This window comes from Staurois parvus, unplaced genomic scaffold, assembly GCF_062004578.1.
Source record: "Staurois parvus isolate SC_StPar_1 unplaced genomic scaffold, SC_StPar_1.0 ptg000479l, whole genome shotgun sequence".
NCBI lineage: Eukaryota > Metazoa > Chordata > Amphibia > Anura > Ranidae > Staurois > Staurois parvus.
In genome coordinates, this window is record NW_028318275.1 from 1,916,844 (window position 1) to 1,940,682 (window position 23,839).

General features: G+C 40.8%; 1 protein-coding gene across 2 annotated transcripts in view; it reads right to left on the bottom strand.

Moving 5' to 3' along the window:
- Nucleotides 1–366: 366 nt before the first annotated feature.
- Nucleotides 367–23,839, bottom strand: part of TTLL1 (TTL family tubulin polyglutamylase complex subunit L1) — a 46,834-nt gene continuing 23,361 nt past the window's right edge. For both annotated transcript variants that reach the window (XM_089689513.1, XM_089689514.1), the window contains exons 7-10: nucleotides 22,062–22,205; nucleotides 10,835–10,921; nucleotides 8,119–8,282; nucleotides 367–3,704 (exon numbers count right to left, since the gene is read on the bottom strand). In XM_089689513.1, coding sequence (XP_089545639.1) covers nucleotides 3,575–3,704; nucleotides 8,119–8,282; nucleotides 10,835–10,921; nucleotides 22,062–22,205 — 525 coding nt within the window. In that variant the 3' untranslated portion in view covers nucleotides 367–3,574. The remainder of the gene's footprint in view (nucleotides 3,705–8,118; nucleotides 8,283–10,834; nucleotides 10,922–22,061; nucleotides 22,206–23,839) is intronic.

Genomic DNA, 23,839 nt, shown 5'->3' on the forward strand with positions numbered 1-23,839 from the left:
GTGAAGTTATGCTAAAAACACAATTTTTTCGGCTTTTTTTTATAGCATTTTTCCCACGTTTTCCCACGTTTGCGTTTTTAGCAGTTTTTTTGCAAAAAAAAGTCCATAAAAGACGGTTTTTCAGCGTTAGAGCGTTTCTACAGCTAAAAGACTCCTCTAGAAACCCACTAGTCCTGGGGGTTTTTTCCAGCCAAAAAAAGTTGATTACAGTCTATGTGTGCATTAACACATAGGATAACATGCTGGCGGGTTTACTTGCTGTAGAAAAAAAATGTCAAAAGCCAAAAACAGCAGCTGTAAAAATGTCAAGTGTGAATGAGGGCTTAAAGTCAGAAATCAACATCTTCACGTAAATTGCTACTAACATTTATGTGTCAGGAACAGATACATTTTATTTTTTTGGTGTGTAATATACAGTATCTAACAACACTTAATAAATAGACAGGAATATTATGAACTATCGTCCTTGAACTTGACAATATCATGTACATATTCACAAAATACTGTTATCATGGTTATGTGGGAAATACAGTTGGTCATTTCTACCATCATCAGGTTTGGTTTGAATGTTTGTGGTCATATTGAAGCAGTGTACATCTGATCCAGCTCTGTGCTCCCTCCCCTTACAGGCTGCTTGCTGATAACAGGGAGCAGTATATCACTACTGCTGCAGAAATGCATCACATCCCCCCACTGAAGCAAAAAAAAAGTAAAAAGATAAAAAGTAAAAAAAAATATATATATAAAAGTTAAATAAATATTTAAAAAATATATGGAAATGACACATTCTTTGTTAATACCTAGGACTCAATAAACATGTCAAATGACATTTGCACTTATGCTGTGAGCATCAAATGCTCATACAAGCATGTACAATGTCATTCAAAATCTCAGAAATTACAGATCCTCCAGAATGGTGCTGTCCATTCTTCTCAAACCCAACTCCATCATATGCTATTGCTACACTAATGACTTAACACAGATTTTTTTTTTTGCCAATAGAGCATCACAATGTCATATTGTAAAAGAAAATGCTCTCCTTGCAGGATGAACTCTGAGCTTGATTACATTGCTATATTACATCAAAATCACACTTCTGTGATATATTTGTAGTCAGTAATCACTGCATTTTTGGATCTGGGTTTGCAATTTATACACTATATAGCCAAAAGTAATGTACAGTGGGGAAAATAATTATTTGATCCCCTGATGATTTTGCAAGTTTGCCCACTTCCAAAGAAATGAAGGGTCTATCATTTTTATCATAGATGTATTTTTAATGACAGAGACAGAATATCAAACACAAATCCGGAAAAAACATGATACAAATGTTATAAATTGAGTTGTAATTCAGTGAGTAAAATAACTATTTGATCCCCAAGCAAAACATGACTTAGTTCTTGGTTGAGAAACCCTTGTTGGCAAGCACAGAAATAAGATGTTTCTTGTAGTTGGTTATCAGGTTTGCACACATCTCAGGAGGGATCTTGGTCCATTCTTCTTTTCAGATCTTCTCTATATCTTTAAGGTTTCTTTGATGTTGCTTGGCAACTCGAAGTTTCAGCCCCCTCCATAAATCTTCTATAGGATTAAGGTCTGGAGACTGGCTAGGCCACTCAATGACCTTAATGTGCTTCTTCTTGAGCCACTCTTTTGTTGCCTTGGTGGTATGTTTTGGGTCACTGTCATGCTGGAAGACCCATCCACGACCCATCTTCAGTGTTCTGGCTGAGGGAAGAAGCTTCTCATCCAAAATTTTACAATACATGGCCCCGTCCATTGGTCCTTCAATGCAGCAAAGTCGGCCTGTACCTTTAGCAGAGAAACAGCCCCAAAGCATAATGTTTCCACCTCCGTGCTTGACTGTAGAGATGGTGTTCTTGGGGTCATAGTCAGCATTTTTTTTCCTCCAAACACGGCGAGTCAGGTCAATGCCAAAGAGCTTAATTTTGGTCTCATCTGACCACTGCACTTTCTCCCAATCCTTCTCTGAATCAGTTAGATGTTCATTGGAAAACTTCAGACGGGTCTGTACATGTGCCTTCTTGAGGAGAGGGACCTTGTGGGCGCTGCAGGATTTTAATCCATGGCAGCATATTATGTTACCAATGGTTTGTTTGGGATTGTGGTCCTAACTGCCTTGAGATCATTCACAAACTCCTCCTGTGTAATTATGGGCTGATCCCTCACTTTTCTCATGATCAGCCTTACCCCATGAGGCGAAATCTTGCATGGACCTTCAGCCCAAAGGCGATTGATGGTTATTTTGTATTTCTTCGATTTGCGAATAATCGCTCCAACAGTTGTCTCCTCACCAAGCTTCTTGCTGATAGTCTTGTAGCCCATTCCAGCCTTGTGCAGGTCTACAATCTTGTCCCTGATGTCCTTTGACAGATCTTTGGTCTTGGCCATGGTGGGAGCCAAGAAAGAGATTCTGTGGATAGGTGTCTTTTATACACATAATTAGTTGTTATTAGAAGCACCTTCCTATATTGACAGGAGTAAACTGTGTACCATATGAGCACATAGCCAGTCTGTGGGAGCCAGAATTATTGTTGGTTGGTAGGGGATCAAATACTTATTTTACTCACTGAACTGCAACTGAATTTATAACATTTGTATAGTGTTTTTTTTCTGGATTTTTGGATGATATTCTGTCTCTCTCATTTAAAATACACCTATGATAAAAATTATAGACCCTTTATTTCTTGGTAAGTGGGCAAACTTACAAAGGCTGCATGGGATCAAATAATTAATTTTCCCCACTGTATGTGGACACCACTATTTAGCTCAAATGTTTCCAGTTAAGGGAACAGTTAATGCTACAGCATGCAAAGGAATATTGGACAAATATGAGGGAAGTGTACACGGAGAACTGAGTTCTAGTAGAGTTGAAGCTTTTCTTAGAAGGTGGGACATGGACTACATTCTTCAGACTAAACAGCCATATTGTGCAGAATCCTCTAACAGGTCCAAGGTCTGATTGCACCAAAGGGAAAAAAAAAAGATTTTAAAAAAAAGGTATACAGGGGTCACTATGACTACACGAGAAGACCTTATTTCTGATTTTGTTGGAGTTCCTCTTTAATTCTGTGTTCCTTTTTTTCTGAGAATTGTAAACATACTCAGCAAATTCTTCAGAGCCAAACTACTTCCATAGACAAACAAACGAAACCAGCGCTCAAATCTCCATGCAGACCAAGAGGAATTCACAATGGCAAACGAAGCGGTGCAGCCCTTCAAAGATCGGGAAATCCGGGTACTGATGAACAAAAAATGAAAAAAGGGCGCACTCTCATCGTGCGTTCGTTACCATGGTAAACCACGTGTTTATTGTATAATCAAATAGATATATACTCACAGAGCTCTGAGGAAGGGGGTTTGTCTCCCGAAATTCATCAGCTTATCCCCAATTGGGGCACAGCATTGCATTGACTACCATTGCGGACTATTCATACTGCTTTTATTATCCTTTGGTTTTTTGAGTATAAATCTATTTGATTATACAATAAACACATGGTTTAACATGGTAATGCACGATGAGAGTGCGCCCTTTTTTCGTTTTTTGTTCAAACTACTTCCATGTTGTAGTAGCAGATCTTCCAGAGTCCCTTGCCCGACTTCCTTTAATTCCAAAAGTCTGTCCAGGTCGGCTCCTCATGTCTCGATCTAGCCCGTCAGCTTGTGCTGCTTCTTCATCGTATCTAGAAATTTAAGATTATAATATCTTATAATAGAGCACACAATATGATGAGCCTTTAGCTTATTGAAGCAATTTGGCTAATCAAAAGCAGTTGTCATGCTATAAAACACGTTGTTTTGTATAACCTCCCCCGGATGACCAGGCTTTTCCCCTTCCACTTCATATGTGCAACTCCGTGTTGGTCATATGATCTCTCCTGAAGGTGAGATCAGCCAATCTGAACTTTGATACTCCTTAAAAAACAAACAAAAAAACAAAAAAAAAAAAAACACAAAACGATAGCCTATGGTTATGTGAGCAGTGCTATGGGGAGCTTGATGCAGCATTTTCTCTGGGACAGGTGAGTATTTTTGCCCTTTGGCTACTTATTTATACCTACAAACATGCTTATCAATGTTCCTATATGTTAAACAGATCCATGTTAACATCTAAAAACTACTGTATTGTAAAAAGCAAAAAAAAAAAAAAAAAAAAAAAAGCAAAAGAGAGGAGGTGTATTTCTAGAGTGCCATTAATAAACGGAGGTCAATGCACATTCAAATGACTATGATCTGAACTGTTACTAGACAGGTCAGATCACAGTTGCGATGTACAGAGCCAGAATGGCCTTGAACTTTGTGATTAAATGTAGTGTCTGCTCACTCACAATAAAAGAAGCTCCACTTTGTTTGTTGTTATTCTCTTGTTGACCGTGTAATGCATATATGAAGCAGCAAATAGGGTGTGCTTTAACAAAAACCACACATATGTGGCTGCGGCAACCTGAGGTTGCGTGCAGAGAGTGCGCCAACTACTCCCTCCAAGCACACTAACCGAGCTGTCAACGGTACAGGCTCCCGAATATGTGACAACTGTGGGAGCTAATCATACCGGTCACAATAGAGAAGCTGCCACCTCCTGGGAATTAAAGCCCACTTAAAGGGCTGCCAGGAGGCAGCATGAAGGGGTTAGTAGGCTGATTGTTTGTAAACACAAAAATCCCATCATTGGTGGCATGGGATGATGTTGTCATTTTTTTTTTTATGGTGTGTGTGGTCATATTCCCTCTGACTACCAATGACTGTGAAATTGCTTTTGTTGGGGGGGGGGGAGGGGGGGGATTAGGGAAACACAGGCCACCAATCGTGGATTTTTGATGTTGTGGGAGTTAAACTACTTCTGACTGCTGAAGATTGTGGGATAATTTTTTTTGGAGGAAAAAAAAATAGGCAAACCAAAATGTTACCTTTACATAGTAAAAGATGAAAAATCCAGTGGATATTAAATACTACCCAAATAATTGTCAGTCAAACTATCACGTCACTGAAAACTGTCTTGGCAATGAAGGAGTATTACAGACTGGTATTCAAGTGGATAAACACTGTCAGTCTTTGTATATAAATGTTAATGCTCATGGAGGCATCTGTATTCTGTGAAATTATCACCCACAGTAACTGAATCAGCGGTATTACAAATATTTAAATTTCCATGGTTGTTCTAAAAGATACTAGAAATGTCTGATCTCATTGCCAAGTTCTACTCCTGAATGGTTTTCCTCCCAAGTGCTCTCTTGCTGAACAGATCATACAAAGATTTTTTAAGTACACTAGAAAATCATCTGTTGCAGGTGCCATGGGCTTTTCATGAGTACTCAGCACTTCTCATCTCTAAATCATTACACTTCCCAAATATCTCTAACGAAGTTTAGATCAGTGACTCAGAAAGAAACAATTCAGTAGTATCAGGCCTTTCATACCAAATATGGTAGAGATTAATGTGAAATTCCTGCCTAACATAACTATTATTAAAAATGCCCCCTCCCCTCTCCTGCTACCTAAGCTGTCTACCCTACGTAAAAAAAAAAAAAAATCTGCATACTTCTCTTTCTTCGGCCCACTCAGGTATTGTCACATGATCTAGCAGCTCTGGCTTTCCTGCGTCAGTGAGCAATCGGCTGCAGGAGAGAGGAGGGAGCTCTGAAAATGGCTGGGCTATTGGAACTAATGGATGATGTCACTGCTCCCAGAATTCTCAGCTGTTGTTGAGTACTCCCTCCTCTCCCTGCAGCAGGCTGTAAAATATAAATTAATTACATAGGGTAGACCGGATAGGTAGCAGGCGGGGTTAGAGGTCATTTTTAAGAATAGTTATGGTTAAGCAGGAATTATTATTATTATACAAGATTTATATAGCGCCAACAGTTTGCTCAGCGCTTTACAATTAAAATGGAGACAATACAGCAACAATACAGTTCAATATAAGAGGGTTAGAAGGGCCCTGCTCCTGGAAACTAACAATCCTATAGGGAGGGGCTGGTGGAGCAAAAAGGTAGACACTGTGGGGGATGAACTGATGGGAGAAATAGAAGATTCAGTTATTAGCTGAAAGCAGGATAGGCTTCTCTGAAGATTTTCAGGGATCGCCTAAAAGTGGACAGAGTATGTGATAGTTGGACAGATGGAGGTAGAGAGTTCCAGAGGATGGGGGAGGCTCTGGAGAAGTCCTGGAGGTGAACATGAGAGGAGACAAGGGAGCTAGAGAGCAGGAGGTCTTGGGAGAAACGGAGAAGACGGTTTGGATGATATTTGGAGACAAGATTGGTGATGTAATTTGGGGCAGAGTTGCAAATGGCTGATTATGTTATTGTTAATGTTTTTAATTTTATTCATCGGGAAATGGGAAGCCAGTGGAGGGATTGGCAGAGAGGGATGGCAGACATAGAACAGTCGGTAAGGTGGAGGAGTCTGGCATCAGCATTCGAGATAGACTGAAGAGGGGATAGCCTGCAATTAGGTAGGCCAATGAGGACGGAGTTGCAATAGTCAAGGAGAAAGATAACAAGGGAGTGAATAAGCTGCTTAGTGCTTTCAGTGGTGACGTTACGGAGGTGTGAACAAGATTTGGGCACTGATTGGATTTGGGGCTGAAAGGACAGATCAGAGTCCAGGATTAATCCTAGTACCCTGGCATGAGGGGAGGGACTGATGGTTGTATTATTGATCTTGGTGGAGAAATCAGGGGAGGGGGCACAGGCTGGAGGGAATATTATGAGCTCAGTTTTAGAAAGATTGAGTTTGAGGAAGTGGTGTGACATCCATGCTGATATGTCAGTTAGTAAGGTAGTAATGCGAGAGGAGACTGAAAGGGTGAAGTGAGGAGTAGAGAGATAGATTTGTGTGTCATCAGCATAGAGATGGTACTTGCAGCCATGGGAGTTTATCAAGTGACCAAGGGAGGAGGTGTAGATGGAGAAGAGAAGGGATCCAATGACAGAACCTTGGGCAACCCCTACAGCAAGCGGAAGTAGGAGACAGAGTTAAAGGCAACACTGAAGAAGTGCTGCGATAGGTAGGAGGAGAACCAGGAGACAACGGTCTTGAAGGCCAAGAGAGTGGAGTTTTTTGAGGAGGAGGGGATAGTCAACAGTACAAAAAGCTGCAGAGAGGTCTATTAGTAAGTGTATGAAGTAGTGGGTTTTAATAGGGCAGTTTCAATGGAGTGTAGTGAGCGAAAGCCAGACTGTAAGGGGTCAAGAAGGTTGTTGTCAGATGATTGTAGACTAAGCATCCTAAGAGTTTAGAGGTAAACAGGAGCAAAGAGATGGGTCTTAAATTGTTCAGGTTGGTGGGGTCAAGTGAGGGCTTTTTGAATATAGTAAAAAAAACAAAAAAAAAAAACTTCTAGCTTTACAACCACTTTAAGCAGTGGTATAGCCACAGTTAGGTCATACCGTATTGCACCTTTTATATAGGTCTATTTTTTAACACAACAGCTGTAGAGAAGAGCTTCTATGCAGCACACTAGCTGCTAGCTGAAAGTGGTAATTTTAAAAAAGTAATATTCAGCATTTCTTATTTACCTGATTAAAAAGAACATAAAGAATGGCTTTTTAAAATTCTGAACCTAAAGTAAAATAACAGCCCCACACTCTTGCCCATCCTACTGACTTTAATTCAGTTACATAAAAAGAACCCCTGAAATAATTTAATGGAAAAAAACTGCAGCTCACGCAATCCAGCCAGTCATATGGCCAACTCCTAAGGACCTGAAAGTGAGGGATGGAGCCGTGATCCTCTCCTCCAGCTGAGATTCCATTTTTGGTCTGCTTTGCTATTTACAGAAAGAGAAAAGCGTTTGTCTCTTATCAGACCCCCCGAAAATCTCACAACATCTGCTAATACTGACCTTGCCACCTGCTTTCTTTATAAGGCTACCCCAACAGGGGCTCCTGCTTAAAAACGGACAGATCCATAGCAAGGGTGGGAACTTCACATGCGACAAATGCACTGAAGTTTCGAGAACTTATGTATATAGAATTGAATAGAACAGTGGTGAAGGAGGCCATGAAAGGGTTAATGATATTATGTGTACGGTGCAGCATTTTATTTGCCCAACAAGGGTCAATAATGATCCCCCGTATGACCATCACAACTTACAAGACTTCATAGCTTCCAAGAGCCTCTTTGGGGGGCACTTTATTCCACTTGCAGTCTGGGATCTCCCCGCTCGGAACAACTATATTAAGAGTGTCGTTGATGAGATTGTACTTCAAAATGCGGTCATTGGCTGTACTGGATGTTAGAGATGGAGAGGCATTGACCTGTTTTAATGCAGAAAGAACACAAAAGCTTACCAAAAACTCTCAACAGCTTTGTGGGTTTCTAGGTAAAAGGAATTTCCATATATTGATCTTGTATGTAAAATTAAAGTAAAAGAAAGCAGGAGAGTTGTACACAGCAGGCAACAATAAAATGAAGGAATCTAACTATTTTTGTTTTTGGCTGTAGTAGGGAAGGGTTAGAAACTCTGTCAAAGTTTTTATTGCTGTCTGTGTGCCCACTGGGTAGATTCATCCTCTATTTATTCTGAGGACTATTGTTATCAAACCAGAATATGATGGAAATCCAAGATTTTGTCACCAGAACATGAGGTGTGGGGTAAACCTGCCAAAAGGGACACTAGTCTAGGAGGGGAAATCCCCTTACTTTGTAGAGGTTTCCTCTTACCTTCTTGTGCATATTTTCAACATGAAAAGAAAGGCAATTCTCACCAACGAAACAGAAGCAAACAAAAATAGATTGACAGGGGTTTTAAAAAAGAACTATTGCTTCCCATTAAGAAAAATAAATATTCTGCAGCACCTAACTGTAAATGCATCAACACTAAGGTGTACATTTATTAAGCAGAGATAATCTCATTTCAGTTCTCAGGGAAAAATCTTCTCCTCTGTCCCCGTTTATGAAGCTGAGAACATTTGGTCTCAGAAGGAGAAGAGAGAAGTTTTTCTTCTGAGAACAGCTGAGATCTATGTAGAAGGGGGAGGGCTACATGTGATCTTGTGAAATAATTGTGTGATTACAGATCACCTGAGTTTAAACAGTGAAACCAAAGTTAAAAAAACCATTACATGAAAATAATAAGCACTTACCAACAGTATTTTTGAATGTACATTTTGCCACATTCTTTAAATGTGTATTTTGGCTCCTTTTTATTGCGTGTTTTAGCATTATTTACGTTCATTTTGCCGCTTTTTTAACATGCTGTATTTTTTAAACTCATTTTGATGTGGGTTTTTTTAATGTGCATTTTGGCACTTTTCTAAACACACCTAAGCATTTACTGCAGTGTTCTGCAGAAACGTAGTACAGTCCATTTAAGATGATTTCCTATGGGACATGTTCACATCTGTGTGTTTTCACCTGGAGCGTTTTTTGAAAACGGTCAGGGACTTTTTTTAACACAAAAACACAAAAAGTTGAAGTTTTTTTGGTTCTATAAACTTCAATGGAAACCTTGCAGAAAAGCATGTAGTGTCTTTTTGCCGCATTTTTCTTTTTGCAATTTAAATCTGTCTAGCAACAAGAACAATAACAAAAATGAAATAAAAAACCTGCAAAATGTATCAAAAACGTGGCAATAGTGCAAAAACGAACTTTAACGCACATTTTGGTACAGGTTATTTTAACATGCATTTTGGTGTGGTTTTTAACACACAATATGGCAATTTCTTAGCATGTATTTTGGCAATTGTTAAGATGGAATTTTGATTTAGTTTTTGTGGATATTTTGGCAAACTGCACATCTGCTAGCCACTTTTGGGTGCCAAACATGGCATGCATTTTGCATGCGTTTCCAGAACACACAAAAACTGAGGTAAAAAAGGAGCCAAAACATTAAGAAGCACCAAAATGCACATAATAATTTCAGCTCACATTTTTAAAAAAAATTTGCGTTGAAAAAAAGCAGCAAAATTTTGTTAAAAACTTCACCAAAACGTGCATTAAAAAAGCCCCAAAGAGCCAAACTGAACCTTTTTTGGGTATGGAGTGTTGTGTGTTTTTTTCAATATGTATTTTGGTGCATTGATTGCGTATTTGTCAAATGACAAAATGTGCAGCAAATGCATGTCTGCGAACAGCATTTGGGGTACCATTAACAATGAATGGCACCCAAAAGCACACTGCGTATTTTAAACACAATGTTAGCACAATTTGGAATTGAGGCAAGAATTGTGCAATTCTGCCAACAATTCTGCATTGCTCAGGTATGAATGCTTCCTAAACGACAATACATTATAACTATACTGTGTATATATATATATAAAAAAAACACAAAAATATACATACATAAATATATATAGTTATGAATATATCAATGTTAACCCTGAATATACCATACAGACTGTGCATAAAGGGCGTGACACAAATTTTTTTATATATTAATAAATATAATAACCAGTATACATTTTAAAAAAACTTTTAGTGCAGTCCCAGTGTACAAATAAAGTGCAAACGTGCAACATTCAAAGTGTGACTTGAAATGGTTAATTCACATGAAAGAGCGTGGGGGGGGGGGGGGGGGCTGGTGCAGTTGTTTTATTCAAAGCAAGATGTGATTAGAGGCTCAATTTACAAAGCTGAAACTGAGGAATTCAGAGATGGGGAGTCCAAAGAGATTTGAAAATTACAGTCACGTGTCTAAAAATAAAGATCCTTATCCTTCTGCAAATCTTTGTGAATCAAGCTTTATTTGATTTGTTAATATCTACATGTACCCTTATGAATCTGTACAAATATTAATAATAGGGCTATGCTAACACCCATTTAATGAACTGCAAGGGTCTCCGTTGCACAAAATGTAGAACTCACTCACCTCGATTAACCACGGCTTTAATCTGTCATCTATTATGATGTCATATCCATAACATTCAAAGCAATGCTTGTCATTGTTCATCACTGGCTGGAGAAAAGAAATGACAACTGTAATGGAAGCAGAACAGGAAAAAAAGCAACGCAAATAATAAAAAATAAATACCAAAGCAAACACACACTTTTGTGAATCTAATAAGAGCCTAATTTAATGAAGGCAAAGTACTTTTATTAAAACAAAAATTAACTTTCAGTTAAAATCAGCTGAATACCTTCCGAGTTCATCAAAATGAAAGATGTGCAAAGTTTGTTTTCTGTAGAAAGTGGACACAGCCAGAGTAGAAAAGCCAGTCCCTGCCAGCATGCTGCAGAAAAGGACCCTTGCTTTCTGTGTAGAAGCAGTGGTCTCTCCACAGAGATCCAATACATCCCTGATAAGTAACAGCTAGAGCTCTCCTGTCAGCAGGAAACATAAGCTGATTGTACAGCTATGGGTCTGACTCAGCAGGTGGTATATTGGACCTATGCAAAGAGACCACTGCTTTCATACAGAAAGAAACATTCTCTGCAGCATGCTGGCAGGGGACAGGCTTTTCTACTAAGGCTGTGGATACTTTCTAAAAAAAACAAACTATTCAGGCTGGATTCACACACAATAGACTGCTTTCTGTTCTGACTGAGATAGGGGGTTGTGCGGTGCACAATTCAGTGCATCATACAGCCCCCCTTTTTTTAACTGAACTTCATTTGAAGTGTACAAAAGTACACCTTATTCATGTCACTGTACATCAACACAATGCGCTGCACAGCGGGGTGCAATTCTGTACAGTAAGCTGCAATAAAATGCAGCATTTCTGCATTTTATCACAGCACGCTGCAGCACAGCTCTGAGCTATGTTGCAGTGTGAATGGGACACACAGAAAACAACAATTTTTCATGTGCACTGTAAAATGCCAGTCACCGCACTATGTGTAAATTCAGCCTCAGACTTTGCCCAGCTTTTGTCTTGTTAAGTATTTCAAATCTTACACGAAGACAGCCATGCACAGTTGGCATTTGGGCTAATAAACTGTCGCAGAGATCTGTTTGGAAGAGGATGTTGTCACTCCCCACACTATGATAGTCAGGGAAAGGTGAGTACTTTTCCTCCATGAATACATTTTTGCCCTTTTGTGAAACATTTAGGAAGGGGAATAGGAATTACATTTAAGCAGAGCTCCACCCAAAAGGGTAAGTTCCGCTTTAAGCCTTTGTCCCCTGCTCCCCATTAAGGATTGGCACCTTTGGGGAGCGGGTACCTGAATTTGACAGGTACCCACTCCCACTGCTATCGCCTAAAGCGACTGGACATTGTCGTCCTCCCCTCCTTCCCCATAGTCTTCGGGACGTGTGACAGGTCCCAGAAGACTACGAGGCCATTCACAAAGTGTAGCGCTACATGTGCATGTATAGTGGGCACCCAGCTGTGAAGCCACAAGCTGTCACAGCCGGGTGCGCACACTAAAGATGCTGGGGAGAGAAGGCAGCTGGTGAAACCTGCGGTGGTGAGGACACTGCTGGACCGAGGGACAGGTAAGTGGCTGTATTTTAAAAGTAAATAGCTACAGTTTTTGTAGCTGCTGACTTTTATTTTATTTTTTTTTTTTAAAACTGGAACTCCACTTTAAATAAAAGGACCTTGTCTGAAATGCATAGAGTACCGTATGGATAAAACCACTGTCAGTTTTTTTTGGCTATGTCCCATTGGGCAGATCCCCCTTTCATTTCCTGCCATGCATATGTAACAGGAAGTGGGAGGAAATATCTCTACAGTGAGGGAAAATCTCTCAGACTTGCCAGAACAGGTGTCCCCAGTGGAAGATTTCTGCAACCTCCTGTTTCAGTGACAACTGTCAAATTTTAATTTCCCATCTTTCAGTAGGGCCACTTCTCTACATCCCTGTGGAAGAATGGCAGCAATTCTGAAATAATAAAAAAGATCTAGAATGAACATTCCATCTGAGGCCCCTATGAGAGTTTTATAACCTTGTCTACTCTTTAGGAAACTTCTAAAGTCAAATCTATGTCCTGCAGAGCAGTTTCCATGTGATGAGTGCAATGTGATCCCGGGTATTACTCCGCAGAGACTGTAAACCACATCACATGCAGCTGTGACTCAGCCTGAACATCACAACGATAAGCAATGGCGGTCTCACACATTGAGGAACAACATCAATGGCCGTTCATTAACCTCTCACTGGCCAGGCTTCATTCCTAGAGAAAACTGTGCTTACGTAGAGAAGAACTTCAGGCAGATAATAAAAGATTATCAAATCCATCCATGCAGATACTAAAATGTTTACATTTATCTTTAAATACTGCTAGTATGAGTATCTGCCTTTGGTTTAGCTTCATGTAATCCCCTGCAGAACAGGCCAGTGAGGGAGAGCCAGTACTGAGCCAATCAGACTCTACTGCAATTAATAGTGATGTCAATCTATTTGCTTCCTCACAGGTGTTCTCGTCCTTTATTTCCAAACAGCAGGTTGGTTGGGTATAGTGAGGTCTGGCCATTGACAAAGCTCTACTTTAAGTGTATCTAAACCAGAAAACAAAAAAAAAAAAAAATGGGGGAAAATGTCTGTGCGTCTTATGGAGTGAATATGGAGCGGCCAGCCCGGTATTCCCGCCGCCGCCACTACCGTGTTAGAATACTCGGCTCTACTGTGCAGAAGAACCCGCTCCTCCATCCTACCTGTTCCTCAGTCCAGCAGTGTCCTGCTTCCATCGGCTGTCTTCTCTCCCTGGCGGCAGCATCTTCAGTGTGGGCACCCGGCTGTGACAGCTTGCGGCTTCACAGCCAGGTATCCACTGCACATGCGCGAGAAGCGCTGCTCTTTGTGAATGGTCCCGTAGTCTTGTGGGACCTGTCATGTGTCCCATAAGACTATGGGGGGGGGACAACGCCACAGAAGTGGGAGCAGGTACCTGTCAAATACCCGCCCCTCCCCCCACTCCACAAAGGTCCGCAGTCTCTGGCCATCTCCTGTAGTGTGTCGGCAGTCTCTGGCCATCTCCTGTACTGTGTCGGCAGTCTCTGGCCATCTCCTGTACTGTGTCCGCAGTCTCTGGTCATCTCCAGTACTGTGTCCGCAGTCTCTGGTCATCTCCTGTATTATGTCCGCAGTCTCTGGTCATCTCCTGTACTATGTCTGCAGTCTCTGGTCATCTCCTGTACTATGTCTGCAGTCTCTGGTCATCTCCTGTACTAAGTCTGCAGTCTCTGGTCATCTCCTGTACTATGTCCGCAGTCTCTGGTCATCTCCTGTACTGTGTCTGCAGTCCATTGGTTCAGAATTTATTTTTTCTTCTTTTCCTCCTCTAACATCTAGGTGCGTCTTATGGAGCGAAAAATACAGTATATATTGTACATTCACATCAGTCCCTAACCCTCAAGGAGCTTACAATCTAAGGTCCCTAACTCACATTCACACATACTAGGGCCAATTTAGACAGGAGCCAATTAACCTACCAGCATGTTTTTGGAGTGTAAGAGGAAACCGGAGTACCCAGAGGAAACCCACACAAAAACAAGGAGAACATGCAAACTCCAGGAAGGGAAAGCTGTGGTTAGGATTCAAACTACTGACCCTAGTGCTGCTAGGTGGAGGGGATAGCCACTTAGCTACTGTGAATAACACACTTGCTGTCTCTGGGGGTCTTCGGTCATTCCTCAACCTGTATCTATGGAAGGAACCAAGGTTGCCACCCAGGCTGAATATGTCTGCCTTTTTACCTCCATTACGTGGAGAATAGAGAGACGAGTAGTTTACAGGCAAACGATAACATTGTGTTTTCATTTCAGTCCCCTGTTTCTGAGCTGGAGAAAGGGGGAGAAATGCAAGAGGGCACCACTGAATGTTTGGTTTGACAGTTCCTGGATCACAGGAACTTTTATGCCAGGATCAACAATTATAATTTTAATCAAAGCTGATTAAGAAATATTGAAAAAGACTTTTGAAATCACATTAAAGTGTATGTACACTCCAACAATGAGCTTGACAAGTGCAAACAAAAACTGGTGAGCTGTCAGAAAATCAAAGCTGTCCCGTGTTCTCCTGCTATGTGGTCTCAAAATGTTTATTTAGCTCTCCCAGTTTTTATCTTGGACTAGAAGTTAATTAGTGCCCATGCTTTGGAGATGATGATAGTGGGAGGCATTCAGTAGTTTAGCAAAAGACAACTGGGCAGGGCTGACACCACTCAGTCCACAAAAATGGTTGGTGTTGTCAGCCCATCATAAGAAATTAAAAGCTGAGTGCATTTCTGGCGGATCATTTCCCTGACATACATTCTAACATGTCAAAGCTTATATAACACATTAGTGATTATGCTTACATCTATTTATTGAGTCTTATTTTAAAGACCCTGGGTATTCTACCTTACTGCTGAAGAGCTACATGTCTCTCTGTAGCTTTGCTGCATTAGTTAGGACTCGTAGTTCCTCAGCAGGTTATATATCGCAGTCATTAGATGAGAGACGTCTCTCCTAATGTTTCTGGCAGAGCTCTAGCAGACAAGGGATTGTGGTTAACACACCAGACAGAGGCTAGCCTTTTTAGCCAGCGCTGGCTCCCTGGGACTTAGGGAAAGTTTAATTTTCCATCCACAGCTTGAGAACGGATAATTAACCCTGAGGGCCGTGATCACAGGCAGCACAATGAAAGTAATCTTTTTTTGACAAAAATGAAGAAAGTCAGTAAGGTCTTTGCACATGGAGCTACAGGGGTATCTTTTGCATATTTTACGTATCACTTCAAGGAGGGCAAATGGTAAAATGACATGTTCTCTTGGAAGTAGGACCCCCTTTCCTGCTGGTACTTACCTTTAGAAACAAGATTCCATTTATACATCACTATACTGTAAGAATGCGCATTGCGCTAATATTTAAACTAGTGTTATCTGCCAAAGAAAGTCATGCATGTTTCTCCCATTCTGTACTCTATCTTTTGCTGTGAGCATCCACATCATACTGGTGGCAGTATGGAAGCTAGAGGCTATGTGATAGGTTGATCACACAAACATGTACCTGTACACAACCAAGCCCTTGGGTCCTAGAGTGTAGAGGTGCATACAGCATTGGCACTAACTTGGGAAATTCCTTACTGGCAGGATCAACAGGTCAAAACCGAAGGGGGAAAAAACTCCTTCAATGATATCACCATCCGACACTGAACTCCCACAGGGTTAGGACTCAGAAGTATATTTATAACAAAGTTGCACATGAAAACTGCATGTAAATTATTTCTGTGCGAATGTGCAACTCAAATGTGTTTGTGAAAAATAGCGAATTATGGCCGCTAAACAGTACTGAGGAGAATGCTTACTTCCTATGAGAGTCAACACCATCTAACACCAACACCATACTGTATTATAGCTGCTAGATGGTGCTATCACAGCAAATGAGGATGCTCCTCGCACCATCCAGTGGTCATAATGCAGTATTTTCCACATTCACACATTTGAATTGCAGAGAATATAGCATGGAAAAAATGAATTTTGCCCCATTCCCACAGACCAAATTTACTTGCAGTTTTGATGGACAAACAGCTATGTGATGTTTTTAACAAATACGCCCCATAGTATTCTAAGACTCTACTGCCAAAATATCTTCCTTTTACACGTCTTTGTGCCATAGAGCCTCAGTCCTTCTGCTGAGCAACATAAAAATAACAAAATACTCAATGAAAAGAATGAGATCCCTTTGGGATGGTAGCAGGTGGGTGTGACACGGACTGCTAATAATAAGCACTGACACTGTACTAATGACACCGGGCAGGAAGGAGTTAACATCTGGGGGGTGATCAAAGGGTTAACTGTGTGCTGTTTTACTATGTGTGCCTTGTGTGATTTACTGTGTAAGCACCGGTGCTTTATATTGCTCTGCTATGCAGGGCAAAACAAAGCAGCATGCTGGAGCTGACAGGGGAGAGATCTGTATTGTTTACATACAGACCTCTCCCGTCAGTGTTCTTTGGTGAACGTCGGGTGCCGGCGGGGAATCTCCAGCCGAGACCTGGTGATCGACAGCCGTAACTGCCAATGGCAGCGAGGGTAGGGTGGCGTTCGTGCGCCTCCTACCCGGAAATGCAAAATCACGTATATATACACACACGTGATTTTGCACAGCCCAGCCGCCCTGTAGCAGTATTTGTGCTATAGGGCAGAGGGGGAGCAGCTAATAATAAATTAAATGTAATGAAAATGGCAGTGAATTGTGTTGCACTGTGCTAACCTGAAAGAACTACTGCATGATGTATTTTTTTAGCGCACATCACTGTAATGTGGTGATGTGAACTGGCCTGGTGTGAATGCACCCTATATGACTTACATATACAGTACTTTGCAAAAGTCTTAGGCAGGTGTGAAAAAAATGTGGTAAATTTAGAATGCTTTCAGAAACAGAAGTGTTCATATTTGAGGAAGCCTACATCCACAGAAGAACTGTGGTTAGTTCTCCAAGGAACAACCTACCTTCAACAACTGTGTGTACAACTGTGTGTACCTAGAGGAATAGAAGAACTGATGTTGTTATGATGGCAAAGGGTGGTCTTACCAAATATTGATTGGATTTCCCTTCTGTTAATTTACTTTCTATTTTGTTAATTGATAAAAAATAAACTATTAACACTTCTATTTCTGAAAGCATTCTTATTGTGCAGCATTTTTTACACCTGCCTAAGACTTTTGCAGAGTACTGTAAGCTTCATAACACTATAGAAGCAGTCACTGAAATACATTATAATTTTTTCAGCCCCAATTCCTATAATGTACTTTATTATAACCCAGCCTCAGTGGTCAGACACAATCTTCAGAATTCAAAGCTTCTGAAAAAGAAGTCAAATTTCACTAATATTACTGATTTTGTTTGTGGATTACAGTCCAGAATCGAAATTGATTTTATGCCCTGCAGTTTAACGGCTCCGCTGTCAGAAAACACATGTACTTAGGTTACAGATAACCGCAGAAAATTGTGGGTAGTGCAGCCCGCATAGTAGCTTGTAATTACGCTCTACATTCTGTTTACCATCAGCCGCATAATTGTCTGTGCTAGTACGCGGTCTTCACATTCTACATCTGCGCCAGGCTCCCTGCAGGGATAATACCGTCCCAGTGCCGCCATCTGCTGGCAGTCACAATAAAACCTTGTCAGATCCAATGACAATAAATATCAATGATCCCATCCAATAGCAACAAATAAGAGGCTTCCAGTTCCCAGAAACTGCTGGCCTAGTAACAATGACAGAAGACATTTTTAAAAGAAATAAAAAGCAAAAGAAGTGGTAAAGTGTATCTAAAGTACAGCTTTTTTAATAGAACACCTGTCAGGTTTTTACTACTGTCTGCATGTTATTAGGGAGCTTCACTCTCTCTTTTTGTCCAGGCGAGTGATAATCCAAAATCATGAGTTGTCACCACAACAGAAATAGAGTGGAACGCTTTCAATGGGGATGCTGGCTCTGGTGACAGCTAGGAGGGGACTTATCTCACTTTGGAGATATTTTCTCTCACTTCCACTTGTGTCTTAAGAACAGGAAATGACATGAGTTTTAAAGTCGAACTCTACAATTTGACCCCCTCGCTCTTTTTCTAGATGATAACAGTCACCACTACAAATAGAGAGGGTGCATCTCATCAACAGGGACAAAGACAGCAATGAAAATGTCTAACCCTTCCCCTCTGTTTTCACAGCAATATAAAGTGTACAGTATTGACATCCCCCAACAATCTCTATTTTATCTCAGCAATTTTCAATACACACTTAAACATATATAAAAACTGTATAGCAGCTATGTCTGTAATGTTCCATAATGCACCACAGATCATTGTAAAATATAATGGTTCTACTAAACATTTGTCTTAAAAAAGATCTGTAAACAATACCCCAATTAAAGTGGGTCTGATCCTAGCCACTACAATCTCACAAGCTTTACCATAGCAATGTAATTTTAATAAACCTTTCCATTTTTATTACATACTTTATTTTAGACCCAATATGCCATTACCAGGTCCCTGTGCTTTTCTATATAATGTAGGCAGATCATGACTGGTGGGAGGGGTTGCCAGAGTGCTGTATATTCCTTAAACATAACAGCACCCTGCCTCAGTACCCTTCTCAAGAGGAGTTTTGAAAATATCAAAATGCCGTGATGGGTGTGTGTCAGTCTGGAGTAGTGGATGTTCCTAATTAGACTGTATTTAGAAACAGATTGTCGTAGGCAAAGACCACATGTGATGCTGAGACTACATGATTGAAAGAACTTAAATGCAATGAAGGAAAACATAGAACAGTACAGTTAATCAAGTTAGACCTGTTGCACACAGGAGTAAAAAATGCTGAGTTTTTTTTTGCTGATCTGAAATGAGATGCATTGTTGTCTATGGGATATTGCACACAGCTGAGAAAAGATCAGTAATACAGCATTGAGAACAGAGCAGTAAAACAAAATTAGAAAATTTGACATTTGAGTGCAGTAATTTACTCACAAGTTAACTCGTTTAGGCCCCTTGCACACAAGCGCCATAATTTACTGAGGTTTACTCCAGAACTTGTGACACCCGTGTGCAAGGCGCCACAATACTGGCAATGAAGAATTTTATTCGTCTATACTCCACCATAGACTTACACACCTTCACTTGCCTATACTCAACATTACTAAGGTCTTTACACACAATTTTTGGCCCCTTGCACATTAGGTGTCACAGCATCAATTATGACGCCTGTGTGCAAGGGGCCTATGGGTTTAGATCCATTCTTTATCGCTTCTCAGCATTTTGACTAAGATCACATGTTGTATCTGTTCTCATTAGTGACCACTAATGGTGCTCCACCATCATTCTGGCCTTCTAGCTGGCTGTACAGTATCCCTGCTGGCATGACTGGGGGAGGCATGGGGGATCTTTACCATAGGAAAGAAACTAAATTGAGCATGCACAATTTAAGGTATGAGTCAGGAGTATTTCCCTGATGTGAAGGGTTACAAGGGGCCCAGTGTCTGATTTGAGTTGTACTGCCTTGTCTGACCTGGGGTTGGAGAGGCAGAGAGCTTGCGGTGCTAGTGCCCCCTGGGAGTGGAGGCCTGGGGGTATTCTTATGCAGGCCATAGATGGGTCAAAAATCTGCCGATTTTTCGGCCGAAAATAAAATCGGCCGATTTTCGGATCGTTAGTGGGCTTATTGTTCGGCCGTTTTTCGGTATTTTGGCAGATTTTTTTTATCGGTAAAGTTGGAAAAAAATCGGCCGATTTTCGCAGCAATGATGGGCAAATCGGCCGATCTTTTTACCGATAAAAAAATCTGCGCATGAGCAGTGACCTGCAAGAGGCAGACAAAAAGAAGAAGAAAAAGAAGAGGAGGAAGAAGAAGAAGCAGATGAAGAGGAAGAAGAAGAAGCAGAGGAAGAAGAGGAAGAAGAAGAAGAAGAGCAAGAAGAAGAAGAGGATGAAGAAGATGAAGAAGAAGCAGAGGATGAAGAAGAGGATGAAGAGCAAGAAGAAGAGGATGAAGAGGAAGCAGAGGAAGAAGAAGCAGAAGAGGAAGAAGAAGCAGAAGATGAAGAGGAAGCAGAGGAAGAAGAAGAGGAAGAAGAAGAGGAAGAGGAGGAAGAAGAAGAGGATGAAGAGGAAGAAGAAGAAGAAGAGGAAGAAGAAGAGGAAGAAGAGGATGAAGAAGAAGAGGATGAAGAAGAAGAAGAAGAAGAAGAAGAGGATGAAGAAGAAGAAGAAGAGGATGAAGAAGAAGAGGATGAAGAAGAGGAAGAAGAAGAGGATGAAGAAGAGGAAGAAGAAGAGGATGAAGAAGAGGAAGAAGAAGAGGATGAAGAAGAGGATGAAGAAGAGGATGAAGAAGAAGAAGAGGAGGAATTCCAGTCCGGCAAAAAGTGTCCCTGCAGAGAGCTCTGCTATTTCTTTGACAGTTGCTTGACATTTATAGCGGTTGCAACAATGTATCTATTTGTTTCCGAATAAAAACATCTGTATCCTAAATGGATACAAATACATTGTTGCAACCGCTGTAAATGTCAAGGAACTGTCAAAGAAATAGCGGAGCTCTCTGCAGGGACACTTTTTTCCGGCTGTAGACGGGATGAAAATCAGCCGATTTTTTTTTACCGTTGCTGGTAACATCGGCTGCTTGAACGACCGATTTTTCGTTTTTTTAAAGAAAAATCGGCCGATTTTCGACCCGTCTATGGCCTGCATTAGTATCACTTTAGGTTTGTGATCCCACTGTGAGAATGAGCACTTGGCCACAGCACCTCTCGATTTATTTCTGCGCACCGCCTCATGGGCTAAGCCTGTTGGCCAAGACCAGGGCAATTTCTGTTACCAGGTCACAAGGACTAGGAAGGGCAGGGGAAGGTGGGCCAAGACACACCCTAATGTACTTTTTTGTATGTGTTTACATGCATTTTTTTGGTTCAGTGTTAACTGCGGGTTCAAGAAAAAAAAAAAAAAGGGAGAAATTAGATCTTCTCTTTATACCAACAGACTCCATTGGAAGCAGGGCTCCATAGCTATACCATTAAGGGCCCCCTGCCTCTCTAATTTCCATCTCAAAGGCAATTCATCTAGAGATAAAGCATGAATGGCCTTCAAAGCAGCTTCCAGACCTTGCAGGGCCTGCTGTGCTTTTGGTCCCCTTAGCAGTTTTATACTTTACTATAGCTATAGTCATGCCCTAGCTTCAGGCTTCACTTCTTGACTTAAACCAGGGTTGCAAAAAGAGGGAGAATGCTGGACATTCCATATCACATGACCAGCAAACCAACAAGTGATTAGAGCTGCCATATCAGTTTGGCATTTGTCCCTGACTGCCCAAATAAACCACTTTACATACCCTTCCAAAGCTGAGTTGACAAGGTAAATTTACAGTCAGAATGTCATAATAAACTAGAACAATTGTAAAGTGTTAAGTGTTATTTCCATTCAGAGTTTGACTTCATTGTTTTACTACAAATGTTAATTTCAGTTTTCATTTGAGGTCTCTGAATAAAGATGAAGTCACAGCAAACAAACGTTTAATCAACTAGGAACAATTTTTTGTTTTCTTGATCAACCAAATTTCCCATTTCATATTTACAGTAGGGTCTAGGAAAAATAAATTCAGAGTCTGATTGGAAGGCACAGTGCTCCCTTTAGACAGTCTGGTTCCTGAGGCTTCACACAGAACATAAAAGAAGATACTTACCGCCACTGCCTTCAGGGACTGCACGATAATCCAGTGAATCTCATCAAAGAGTTTATCAGTGACTTCTCGTCCTCTCGTGCTCTCCAGGTACAGACGCAAATTACTGACTGTCCATTTCCCACCATGGATGTGATTGTAGTCATCCTAGAGAAGACACTAACGTGTTATAACCCAGCAAGTGGCCTGAGGCTTGGCTGTAATGTGATTTAACAATTCTCGGGCATCACTTCTGCAGAAGATGTGATAGCTTGCTGTATTATTTTGTTTTTTTAAAACACTGTATTGTTCCAGTTGGTATCTTAAATATATTCTGCATTTATTCTTGTAGAAGAAATTTTCAGTTTTGTTAAAAAAAAAAAAAATTTATATCACATATATAATTGATACACAAACCATTCTGTAGTTAAATGATATTGAAAATCACCTTTCCATTTTAATCTGTGCCCAACTGTGATTTCCTTAGTCAGACCATACATTATGCAGCCCATAATTGAAGGAAAAAAAATAGCTTAATTCTCCCATCAACACAGTCAGTTTTGATGGGGAAATCCCTCCCGCATTGCTACTGTGTTCTTCCCATGGGGAGTGTGGCTAGGCTGATCACTGCTGGTGGCTATGACTAGGCTGGTTGCACTGAAGTCGATTGATGGATCAACTTCAGTACAACTAGTCTGCCTATAAACAGATCAAAATTCAGCTGGTTCCTGTTGAATTGGTCAAATTTCCATCTGTCTATGGTTGCTTTAAATTCTATCTCCAGGAAAAAAAACACAACTTTTTTGCAGTGGAGCTGCCCCCTGCACTGAAAGGGTTATATGTTCTTCTATGTCTAGGGTACTGAAAAATGCGTGGTTCACTCTGCATTCATGGCAGACTGCCCATAGCATGATTGCAGAGAGTGCCATGTCACAATGGTGACTCCCATGTGCATGCATTGGAGTGATGTCATCATGGCCCAGCCATTCAAGCAAGTGGAGAGTGTGAAACAGTAAAGAAGACCAGGTGAAGATGAAAGCGCCAGAAGAATCGACAGCTCAGCACTGTAGGGCTTTGCTTCACAATCTAGTCTGTCATAATGTGCTAGTGCAATGCATTCTAGCACACTATGGCTTCAACCACCTGGGGCCTGTTTAACAAAAGTTTAAAACTGCTTTACATTTCAGGTTCGGCTTTCTGTCTTGCAGTGCTACGCAATGTTTGTACTTTTGTACAAAAAGTCTATGAGCCAGTGGATTCATTAAAAACAATGCTCTTCCTGTGCGGCTGACATCCCAACAGCTGTCAAGGAGGAAGGTGGAGTGACTGCAAATTGTGTTTGCTCCCTCTAGTGGGTAATCTAGAAACTTTATATAAAATAATAACAAATACGTGCCTCACTGGCAAGGAAAAAACCTTGAGTTGCAAGTACCATGAAGGTTTGATTAAAGAAGCTCTAGTCTGATTAAAAATCAGGTTGTTGCTTTACCATTAGGAGCTGTTCAAAATGCTAAATATAGCAAATCAAAATTTTATCCACAGAAAAAAAAAAAAAAAAAAAAATCAAACCCCAACACCTTCACTAATGTCTGTGTCATCTTCTATGCTGGATCAAGGAGTAGTGCCATGTACAGCTCATGAAGGTCCAAAGCAGGAAAGCACCACTGTACCGTGGGAAACAATCACTTTATTCCTGGTTCAGACATTCTCAGCTATGAATTGCTTTGTAGGAGAAGTGAGACATAGAAGAATAATTCTGTATGTAGCCATCCTGTAGTGGGTGGGGCCTTCTGGGTGCCTCC